Below are 12,662 nucleotides of genomic sequence, written 5' to 3' on the forward strand. Positions count from 1 at the left end.
CCCAGGTGGGAGCCAAACTAGAGAACCAAGGTCTGACAGACAGAATGCTAACCACTGTGCCAGTTTGCCACCCCTGCTATTATATGAAATATGTGAAACCGTCTATCTGTAATTTGCATCACAGTTGCTACTGAAAGTGACCTAGGTTTGAAAAATATTTTAGACGCTGGCCTTGTCATCCTTATGAAAGATGATGAGGCCCACTCTACCACAATATTGTCACCTAGGAGACAGATTCCTCTCTGGGAGGCATAAAAATTCATCAGAGCTTAAAAACTTGCACCCTTTAATGAGTATATGCACAAACGTTAATATTGCAAGAGCTATAGGAAAAAAGCTAAAACATATCTGACTTGCAATAGGACACTGTTGCCATTGAATGGCATTTGGTGTTCATGACTTAATACCATGTGACTCAAGTAAGGTTTCCAGCCATTCCTCTGATTACACACATTGTCAGCAACTAGTAGCTCTGGGACAAGCTGTCAAGCAGACTGTTTGTCGATTGCAGGAAGTAGGAAATTTTGCAGAAGTGACAGTTGCCTGTCTTGTAGACTTTCTGGTTTGGATGCAGTATGTGACAATGGCGTTGGTATATACAAGTTAAGGGGTGTAGGGGTGGAGCTCCCACATCATGGACTACAGTTAAGGGTTGTAGGGGTGGAGCTCCCACTTCATGGACTACAGTTAAGGGTTGTAGGGGTGGAGCTCCCACATCACAGGGTACAAGTTAAGGGGTGTAGGGGCAGAGCTCCCACATCACAAGGTACAAGTTAAGGGGTATAGGAGCAGAGCTCCCACTTCACAGGGTACAAGTCAAGGAGTGGAGGGACTGAGCTCCCACATCATGGGGTACAAGTTAAGGAGTGTAGAGACTGAGCTCCCACGTCATGGAGTACAAGTTAAGGAGTGTAGGGGTGGAGCTCCCACCTCACGGGATACAAGTTAAGGAGTGTAAGGGCAGAGCTGCTGTATCACAGGGTATGGGGTCAAACGTTTCCTACATAAAACATGTTTTGTGATGTTTTGTTTATGTTAGTTTTACTAATTGTAAGAAGTAGAGAAACAAAGTCATTCCACAATAGGTTTAGTTTCACCAATATTTTTGTAAATTTTGTGTAGTCCATATGCTGGCATCAGTATACTGTACTTTGATGTTAGTGCATGATGATTATTAATAACATACTCACAAATAAATTACCTAACAGACAATAGCATCTGGATCACCATGAAAGCAGCCACAAGTCATTTGGGTCTTAGTTATCAAGAACTAAAAAGTTTGATCTTGATATAGGCCTCTGTTTTGAACATACCCACTCACTAATTTAATTCAAAAATTCTTACGCACTAGTGAAAACGTGTTACCACAACCGTAAGCAGTGGACTAAACAAGTGAAGTATAACATTTTACAGAAGATGGTTGTTTTGGCAAGAGGGTAGATGAAATACTTACAGAAAAGGGGATTTGTTTTAAATAACTTTAACAGTTTTGGAAGATTATGCCTGGCATACAAGGTATTATCAGACTCCACTCTGATGGACCTCCGGCATATCCACAAAATAAGCAACACCAGAATTACCAGTGATATAAATAGGGCCTGCTGGAGAGACAAGTATGTATCCCAGAGAGTACCCCTTCTCTGAAAACAGAATTCCTGCTTAACCCAATTCAAGTATAACTTGGACAAGTGGATGGGGAATAGGAAATGCATCCCTGGTTTGGCAACTGTGTCTCTAATGGACACAGGCAGCCTGCAAATGTTTAATCTCCCAGGCCCCTGCTTGTAAATGTTATATCTTCCAAGCCCCTCTTTACATTTGTCAAGGGTATCAGAACTCGTCAGAAGATGTGGGATGCATGGCTAGGCTTAAAAAGGCTCTTGTGTTCATTAGCCTAGTAAGCACATATGAACCTATGAACCTAAAGAAAAATTAATTCTACAACAAAGTCACCAGTGGTTTTCAACTTTTATTAGCATTTCAAAATCAAAAAAATAACACTCATTTTGGTACTTTAGTCTTGGTCTATACAAATTATGTTATATACATATACAGATGCATCACTGAAAACCAGTCATTGAGCCACATGCCGCCATGTTGGTTTGGTGTTGCGATTTTCCATCTGTCCAGTTGGAGCCATTCTTGCACATGTCATGCAGCAGCCAATAGAATAAGAAAAGCAACTCAAACGCCAGACATTCCAAAGGAGGATATCAAAAGTTCATTTAGCAATTTATTCAACTCCCTTCATGAATTCCAGGAATTCTGCAAAAGATATCAACATTTAAATATAAATATCCATGTTTCAGATACATTTCTTTTCTCATTTGCCTTTCCCTGTTCCTGCAAACTGCTCATCATTGTGAAATACCCCAAGGTTATTATTGTTGTCACCTTTTCTAACATAATGATGATTATGAAAAGCTGTATGTAGAATTGAGAATAAAACACATTTTTTATATTAGACTGCAAAGATAATTCCATGAACATTGACTTTAGCTGAATGGTTATCATTTTTTATTAATTTCTCTACAGTCTGTTCTTAATTTTGAAGTACACCCAACAAGAACAAATGTGCTTTTTTATAAGATATTCAACTTCATTATCAATAAACAACAGCAAAACATGCTCATTGAGAGCAACTACCCAGCATTCCAGTTTATAAGATTGCCTGGGAAAAAATATTTTCAGAATATTATGTTTAAAATGGAGTGGCAGTATTTTATTTTAAGCATGGAATATTACTGTTATAACTATATTCTTATTTCTAGAATAACCAAACAAAGGAGTAAAAAGATCACAAGACATGAGTGGATAGTTGAGTTATACTTCAAAAATGCAGGGTTTCTTGACCCAGCTGATGCCTATAAAGATTAAGGTACCTGCAAAATATCCCAACTATCATCTAAACCAAAGGGTAAAAAGGTCACACAGACAAACTATGCAGTAAAAACTGCAAGAAAAACCCAGTCAAGCTAGAGTTTTCTCTGTGTGATGCCTGGAACCTCCTGTAATGGAAGCCTATGGGATATATTCAAATGACCCCATAAGGGCATCAAGTGTTTCAACTACATGGCTTCTGAATGTTCATGACTTCTTTCACTTTTTAAGTGTTTATGGTTACATTCAGGCCAATAAAGCCAAAATCCCACTAGCTGTGGACATGTATGTTTGAGCTTTTTTAATGGCCTTGTCAGCACAACATAAGTGAATAGTTTGGCAGTACTTGAGAAACACATGGTCTCTAGACCCAGCAGATGCCCATAAAGCTTAAGGTGCCTGCATATCCCAACTAACAGCTGAAACGGGATTGTCCAGCAGAATAAGAAAATGCACAATCATCTGTTGTCTAGAGTTCTGGATTTCTGTTCCCTTCTTTTAAGATAGTAACACAGGAACATAAATCTTTGGTTATATCCCCTGGTTGCATTCAAGTATCAGAACGTTAACACTAAAATAGTTCACTAATGTAATAATTCTTAATTCAAATTATATCCTGCCTGCAGCCAAAATTTAACATCTTTAGGAGATGGAATCAGAATCTAAAGCTTCCTAACAGTGACAGGCCATCATGACAACTGCTAAAGGTCCATAGCAGATGGAAATTAAATGCAACAGGTTGGTGGCACTGCCGACATTTACAAGTACCAACCTCTCTAGCCCTGAAATGCCATGGGATGTGCTGCCAAAAATGTAAACTTTTGAGGCATGCAAACACCTGAGCTACTGCACACCTAAGGTTCCCTCAGGGAGGTGGAGTGTGAGCATCCCTAGTGGGACCTGAAAGATGGTGAACTATGCCTGGGCAGGGTGAAGCCACAGGAAACTCTGGTGGAGGTCCGTAGGTGTCCTGATGTGCAAATCAGTCATACTACCTGGGTATAGGGGTGAAAGACTAATCGAACCATCTAGTATCTGGTTCCCTCTGAAATTTCACTCTGGATAGCTGGTGCTCAGTGGACACAGTTTTATCTGGTAAAGTGAATGATTAGAGGTCTTGGGGCCAAAATGATCTCAACCCATACTCAAACTTTAAATGGGTAAGAACCCTAACTTGCTGGCTTGGAGCCAGGTGTGGAATGAGAGCGCCCAGTGAGCCACTTTTGGTAAGCAAAACTGGTGCTGCAGGATGAACTGAATGCCAGGTTAAGGCACCTAATACTGACACTCATGAGACCACAGAAAAGGTGTTGGTTGATATATTTGGGTCCTCTTCCCCCCAGAGTATCAGGGTCTCCTTGGCATTAGCAAATTTACACTTTACCAAAATTTACATCACCAAACCTTTACTTTGCCGAAGTTTACATCAATGAAACACCTGCTGCGCACATCTCACAGCACTCAGAGCTTCTGAATGGAGATTGCAGTACAATGAGGATCAGGAAATGTACACTTTTCTTCACTGTAGTGCCTTCTCAGAGTTAGTATATATACTTTGCAGGGGGTGTGGGGGTATGGTAACTGGATTTGGCTTGCCAACTTCCCTTACCTACATTGTTCTAACATGCCAGAGGCTCTTCACCTTGGAGACCTGCTGCGTTTATGGGTACACCCTCTCTCCCCTGGATTTTCAAGGGCTGGTGAGAGCTCAACTGGTGCTACAGGAACCATAACGCTTTCCAGGGCATCAGGAAAATGTATATATTTTTTGTTTCATTGTAGCAGTTGGCATTTTGTTGATGTAAACATCAGCAAAGTGAAGGTTCAGTAATGTCTGGTTTCGAAGTACTCATCTTGTTGGTTTAAATTTCAGTAAAGTGTAAATTCAATAATGCAAAGTAGACCTGGGTATCAAGAGTATCAACATGATTTCCTATCCTAGGTCAAAGAAAGGGTCCTGAAGAATATTTTACCACCTTAACCTGGTATTCTGAAACAAAACCAAAGTACCCTGATACATAATCATAAATATTTTAGAAAATACACCACAGTAAGCCCAAGTTCATTACCTTGTAGTTGCAAGAGTTCCTAAAAGAGACAGTGGAGGGAGCACTATTTGAATAATAAAGGTTCTGTGACTGTAAATATTGCCACTGTCAAAGTCTTCCAGCCTTAAAACTAACTTTATACTCCTCTACAGGAGGTAAATATTCAATGCCTTTAAATCAGTCATATCAAAAACATTGTCCACCCAGCCTATCCGAGTAAAGGATATACAATCTGTCCAATGACCCTGCTTGCTCCAAATTCTATCTTTATAAACCTTATAATAATAATAATAATATTAATAATAATAATAATAATAATAATAATAATAATAATAACAATAAGCCTGTAAGGGGAGAAATCTGCTCAATTATTTTATAAGGTTTCTTTCTAGACCAGCCTCCCATGATCCTATATCCCAGCTTCCTATATCGTTCATCTCATTATAGCACAATATTTGGTGTGAGCAACCTCAGGTAGACCCCAAATTGAATGGGGTGCGACCTCACCTGCATGTACTGACTGACAGTAACATATCTTTTAACCTCTGATCATTAAATCATAGCACTGACTTTGAAAAGCATAACAGGGGTTTAGAAAGAGGAGCACTTTGTTATTTTTCTCAATAAAATATAGAAATATATGCTAGACTCTCTCTCTCACTCTCTCTCTCACTATATATATATATATATATATATATATATATATATATATATATATATATATATATAGTAGGTGGTAGGGAGCTATTGTGTAGGCTTAGTGAATTTATTTAATAAGGTATGTACCATTAAACAAGCCTGAATTTATAAGGAACATTCATAAATCTAATATAAGGAAGAGCAAGACTAAATGTGAGGGTCTAAATTATAGCACCATGCCTAAATCACAGCACCATGCCTAAATCATAGTGCCATGCCTAAATCACAGCACCATGCCTAAATCACAGCACCATGCCTAAATCATAGCGCCATGCCTAAATCACAGCACCATGCCTAAATCATAGTGCCATGCCTAAATCACAGCACCATGCCTAAATCATAGCACCATGCCTAAATCACAGTGCCATGCCTAAATCATAGTGCCATGCCTAAATCACAGCACCATGCCTAAATCATAGTGTCATGCCTAAATCACAGCACCATGCCTAAATCATAATGCCATGCCTAAATCACAGCACCATGCCTAAATCATAGCACTATGCCTAAATCACAGCACCATGCATAAATCATAGGGCCATGCCTAAATCACGGCTCCATGCCTAAATCATAGTGCCATGCCTAAATCACAGCAGCACTATGCCTAAATCACAGCACCATGCATAAATCATAGGGCCAAGCCTAAACCACAGCTCCAGGCCTAAATCATAGTGCCATGCCTAAATCACAGCACCATGCCAAAATCATAGTGTCACATCTAAATCACAGCACCATGCCTAAATCATAGTGCCATGCCAAAATAACAGCACCATGCCTAAATCTTAGTGCCATGCCTAAATCACAGCACCATGCCTAAATCATACTGCCATGCCTAAATCACAGCACCATGCCTAAATCATAACACCATGCATAAATCATAGTGCCATGCCTAAATCACAGCACCATGCCTAAATCATAGCACTATGCCTAAATCACAGCACCATGCATAAATCATAGTGCTATGCCTAAATCACAGCACCATGCCTAAATCATAGCATCATGCCTATATCACAGCACCATGCCTAAATCATAGCACCATGCCTAAATCAAAGCACCATGCCTAAATCATAGTGCCATGCCTAAATCACAGCACCATGCATAAGTCACAGCACCATACCTAAATCATAGTGTCATGCCTAAGTCACAGCACCATGTCTAAATCATAGCACTATGCTAAATCAGTGCCATACATAAATCATAATGGCATGCCCAAATTATAGCACTATGCCTAAATCAGTGCCATGCCTAAATCATAGATTCATGCCTAAATCTTAGCAAGTGAGAGGTATAGATGATGGCAGCCTTTGCATATCTGCTAAACTCATCAAATCCTATCGCACAAAAAATAAACACATAAGAAGTTGGCAATATGCTGTCTAGGTTATTTTAGATTCCCAAATATAACCCAGAACTGACTTTTATAACTTCAAGGTTGTTTTGTTCCAAGCAAAAGTATATTCATGTCTTACTACATGGGCAAAATAAACATTCTGGCAGTAACTATGTTCACCAGGAAAGGCCTGTGCAGGGGCTTCCATCTGACAATTTTTTTTCTAGAGTCCTGCTTCGACAGATGTACATTGCAAGCTTTGCTGTCCATAAAGTCTTGACTAAACAGAACATCCAAATATTAGTTGATGCCATATCATTAATTTAGATAAAGGTACTTTCTTGTTGCATACCCATTAAATGCATGCCTCTTAAATGTCTAGATTTTTGCAGAATGTTCCAAATTTTTGCCTCATATTTTTGGTCTATTCCTCATAAAACTTGCTGTTTTCTGGCAAATCAAATCACTAAATAATAATCATTTGAGTTTTAGACTTCATATCCTTCAGAAAATGCATGATAACACAAATCCTGATAAGAGCAATATTTAAAATCTGTCACTATGTTTTAGACCTTTGTCCCCTATTATTTTAGGTGTTCTCCAACTTTCTTGTGCTAAGAATTTGTAACATATGATTACAGACTTGATTTAAAGGTAAACAAAAACATTGTTTTATTTTTGTTCAGTGAAAGCTCACATGTATCTCCCAACAGGAATAAAGAAGGAGAAGGCATTCTAGACTGTTGTCTGACAAATGGCTTGATGGTGACCAAAACATTACTCAGCAAGACAGTCAGAAGATCTCATACAACAGTGGCCAAGTTATCATCTCCTAGTAAGGAAAGATCATTCCCAGTGAAATAGCTGTCCATAGGTTCGTAGGTTCATAGGTTGGTACTAGGCTATTGGCCCTAGGGCCTATACAAGCCAAGCCATATCAATTCCCTGGCTATTTCTTCACACACTATTTACTTTCCCGGACCCCTGTCTAGCAGGGTGACTGTTGTGATCCCCGGGGTGAATTTCCTTTCTCCCATCCAATCATCAAGGTTCCTTTTGAAGAGAGCCAAAGAGGCGCTCTGCTTGACATGTATGGGCAGTCTATTCCAGAGTCTGGGGGAGTCTCTGGGTCAGGAACCTATCCCTCCAGCATGTTTTGTTTATTGTGATGACCAGGTTTAGATCCCTGGAGCATGTGGCACTGAGGGATTGGGATTTCTTTAAGTGTAGCATGTCCAACAGCTCTGGGTTTGACATGGCCTTGGGATCTACTCGGAGTAGACGATATGTGACAGAATATAGCTGGAGTTTTTTTAAGGCGGTCAGCATAGGGCATCTGCTTTAAGCCTGTGATTCTTTTAGTGAGGCATTAGGCTTGTGATTCTTTTAGTGATGCACATAAACTACTGGTAGCCACAATCAGCAGCAAGCAGTGGTCAGCAAAGGCTCTAGAGTCAACAGAGACAAGACCGAAGATTTGGAAGTTGAGTGGATTGAAAGCACAAGAGTTCAAGAAAATAATCAGGGCTCTAGATCAGATGTCTAAAGGCATTAATGAAGATGCTGGGGCAACTCACCAAGTTTCAGGAAATTTTAAAGTCAATGCAGGTGAGGGATGGATGGCTCAATGATACTGTTCAATCTCCGAAGAATTTGTTACAAAAGGCCTGCAGTGCATCCACATTCAGTATATTGTCATCCACATATGAAAGCATCCTGACACCATGGCTTCAGTACCATGGAAAGGAGACCAAATATTCTGTAAGTGGGGAGCCATAGAATAAGATAAAGGGAGAACGTGGGAGACTCAGCCATGGACATGACAAGAAGAATGAAATCAAAGTAGATACATGTGCAAATATCAGTGATAAGTGATGAAGAAGGAACAGATCCAGAGGTGACCACTCAAGACTCAACACAAGATCCTGATAACACAGGGATTAGACAGGCACTTAGCAAAATGGGAGGGGCAGTGAATGAAAGGGACAGGGCTGTGGATAAGGCTTGTGGAATGAGTTCAGGAGGGATATGAAAAGGATCAGATTGAACAAAAGGTGATCAGATGGATCAAAAGGAGTGTAACATGCAGCACTGGATGTGGGGAACCCTGGAGGCACTTAAAATGGACAGGGGGGTGACTACACATATATGTGGCAGCCATTGATGGAGTCAAGGGCTGCTGTGGGACAGAGAGGAGTGTTTTGGTGACTGCCATTCAGTTACAAAGTGGATTATGAGATTTTCTAAGGAAGATGGGAGACTAGATTACAGTGTAACCAGTAGCACAAGGAGATGACCAAAGTAGTCACCAAGGCAGAGGGGTGGATGCATGCAGGGCACAAGTAGGGATTTATTACATATTAGAAGAAACAGCTGAAGTGGCAACAAACAGAACCATGGAGCTGGTATAGAGATGGCAGGAGGGCATTGGCAGAATCATTCTCAGACATGCTAGTTGTACCAGCAACAGGAGGGGGGAATAGTAGTATCATTCTCAGACCAACAACAGGAGGGGGTTTTGTAGTATCATTCTCAGACCAACAACAGGAGGGGGTTTGGTAGTATCATTCTCAGACCAACAACAGGAGGGGGGTTGGTAGTATCATTCTAAGACATGTTACTTGTACCAACAACAGGAGGGGTTTGTTAGTATAATTCTCAGACCAACAACAGGAGGGGGGTTGGTGGTATCATTCTCAGATCAACAACAGGGGGGGGGTGGTAGTACCATTCTCAGGCAATTTAGATACTGGCAGACTGGTACAGTGTATCAGTCACTAGACATGTCAAAGGTAGAACTGGAGAAGAGAAAAAAGGAGTAGAGTAGGAGGAATGGAGTTATAGTCATGGGAAATCCCAATGTTCCAGAAGCATACTGGAAGATTATGAGCTCCAGGACAGAGGTTCCAGGAGCTGCCTAAGGTCTTAAGCCATAATGAATCCACCAGCTGGAGGAGAACTTTAACAGCATGGATACAATTCTTGCCTTTGTCCTAAATGAAGTTGTGAAAAACTGAGGGGCTGCCAGCCCAGCCAGATAGAATTTTGTAAATAATTCATGTAATTTGTAAATATTACTGTAATCCACAGGCTTTTTCTACAAATGTAAAGAGAACTATATGTTATGATTAAACTACATGTTGTACTGAGCTTCAAAAATGTAACCACAGTGTACTCTGCTGGAAGAAGGATGATAAAGTAAAGCATTTTATAACTTTGATCTCAAAGCTCGGAGACAGGATGCCTGGACTAAGGAATTCTTTCTATTGTCTTAGGACAAGAGTTAATTACTAGATTTCACATGTAAAATGTCTTTTATTGCTGTGGCTTCCTTGCTAGGTGCATGACTACAAAAAGAAATGTAAATTTTGAGTTTCTATTAACCTGGGAACTAGAGAAGTGTCAGGAATGATGTAATGTGAAATGACTCAGCAGTACTGTGTTATCAATTTAAGACTTTCTCAGAGAAAGAGAAGTAAGCATTTTGGATTTTGTCTGAACCTGTTAACAACTCACTAGCACTCTGTCTTGTAAGTAAAGTAGTATTTAGAACTGTGATTTCTCTTAGAGTTATATAGGAATTTAGCCAAATTAGACTAGCTGTTTTCTATATTTGTCAGACTATCCTACGATATTGTTTTAAAGTTTTTCCTGTGATTTCTGAACTCTGTTTTGTCATTGTGTTAAAGTAAGAAGTATTGTCTTATGTTTTTATTATTTATTATTAAATAATTTTAAACCTTTCAACTGTGGCTGTTTTGTGTAGAGATAATTTAAGCTTTTAGAGTGCATCGCATGTATTTGGTGATACTGTACCAGCCACTCCTAAATAGCCTTCAAGTCTCTGTCACACTTACTATTTGGATAATAATATTGCGCAGTAAATTTGGACACCCTTTGGTAAGGACCTTATTAGTAGCTGATACTAGTGGTTGGTGGCAGTGATTTCTACCTTAAAGTCTGGGCAAGAAGGAGGCATAGCTGGAGAACCTGTGCCAGCCTTCCCCAGAAGCATCTGTGTGTTTGTATGTAACTCTTATCTCAAAGTGTGTGTGTGTGTGTGTGTGTGTGTGTGTGTGTGTGTGTGTGTGTGTGTGTGTGTGTGTGTGTGTGTGTGTGTGTGTGTGTGTGTGTGTGTGTGCATGTGTGTATGTGTCAGCTACTTGGGCAGGGACATGAAGCACTGGTTGGACAGAGAGGGTGCTGGAGGTTTTAGCTTGACTACTAGGCTGAGATCTGGACCCTATAGCTGTGCTATTGGGGAGTCTTATTGGGGATCTGAAGAGAAAGGAAGACACCAGCCCCAGACTGACTGTGATCTCTGTGTGCTCTTAATAAAAATTGTACTTTACTGTGTGTGTACTTGTTATCCTTCCAATGTGCACACCAATCACTGGTGTTAGTGGTGAGGATTGAGACTCCTCGATTACTGAGCCAGTGCATGGGCATCACAAAAGTAGAAAGAATCAGGGATGTCCAGGAAAAGGTGCTGTTAGCCAGCAATGATCATACCACACTGTGACTCCCAAAGTGCAGAGGGGGTGGAATAGTAAGAACACAGGGGCAAATATGATGATGTGGTTTTTGGAGGCAGGATTATGGTAAGCTGGGATGTCGCTCAGGGATGAGTTACAAGACCAGAGATCAACTTGGGGAGCAAACAAACAGTATGAATAGTCAGGGTGTGGTACTCAGGGCTATGAGGAAGAGTTCAAGGAAGTGGCAAAATGGCACAAACAGGGAAAGGACAATGTGGTTACACAGGATAGTGAGATTAGTAATTTGGGTAGAAGATGGTACATACAAGAAGTGGAAATAGGTGGGTGTAAGTTGGAGGACTTATAGTGAAAGGATACAAGAAGATGGTCAACAAAGGAGATGAGCACGGGAAAGGGACCCACTGAAAGAGAGAAAGCAGAAGGGGTCAAAAGAGGAAACAAGAGCTTCTTTACGTGTATTGCAGAAAGAAGGAAATGTGAAACAGACCTTGCTAGGTTGAGTAAAACTGGGAGATAGATCACAGAAGACATGGAAAAAGCATATGTGATGAATGCATACTTTTGCTTCAGCCTTCACAAATTAAGTTACAGGAAGAGTGCCATGCTGGAAGGGAGATACAGCAGAGTGAGAAAAGCATTGGAAAGACAACATAGAACAGATGAAGGAGGCTGAAACAGAACTGTCCATCCTAAGGGAGCATAAACTACAGGAATTAGAAGTGTTGTTTCCCATGTTCCTCAAGAATCTGGGCAGTGTGCTGGAAGGCAGAGGTGTATCTAGCTATCTTGGCACCCATTGCATATCCCAATCTGACAGCCCCTTTAAGTTGAGGGGAAAAAAAATCTATTCGCTATCTGGTGCGAGCCCTGTTCTGCAGAGTTGAGAAGCCAAAAAAAAAACCCTCTTTTCTTGCCATTTTTAAACTGCAACAAACTACTTGATACATTTGTCACAAACAGCTGTTGTAGTTTAAGCCACAAGCAGAGCACTAAAGCACTTCATTTCTGACTATAAATGCACAAATGCAATACTGGTCTTCATTTCTGAATGCCAGTAATTCACTTAATACCAATTGGCATCTGCCGATCACACCCCCTAACACTTTATGCCCAGGCTGGCTGCCTCCTTTGCCCCACCCTAACTACTCCTCAGCTAGAAGATCCCCTGATGGACAGGTCATTACCCAATACTGAAGTGACTGAAGACTG

At 40.5% G+C, this 12,662-nt stretch overlaps 1 protein-coding gene across 1 annotated transcript in view; it reads right to left on the reverse strand.

Annotated features, from left to right (window-relative positions):
- Positions 1-1,949: 1,949 nt before the first annotated feature.
- TNNC1 (troponin C1, slow skeletal and cardiac type) overlaps positions 1,950-12,662 on the reverse strand; it is a 205,451-nt gene continuing 194,738 nt past the window's right edge. The window contains exon 6 of the mRNA XM_044078858.1: positions 1,950-2,265. Within this exon, the coding sequence (XP_043934793.1) occupies positions 2,234-2,265 (32 nt within the window). The 3' untranslated portion in view covers positions 1,950-2,233. The remainder of the gene's footprint in view (positions 2,266-12,662) is intronic.

The sequence above is a fragment of the Protopterus annectens genome, chromosome 7.part1 (assembly GCF_019279795.1).
Source record: "Protopterus annectens isolate FY-2018-M chromosome 7.part1, PAN1.0, whole genome shotgun sequence".
NCBI lineage: Eukaryota > Metazoa > Chordata > Ceratodontiformes > Protopteridae > Protopterus > Protopterus annectens.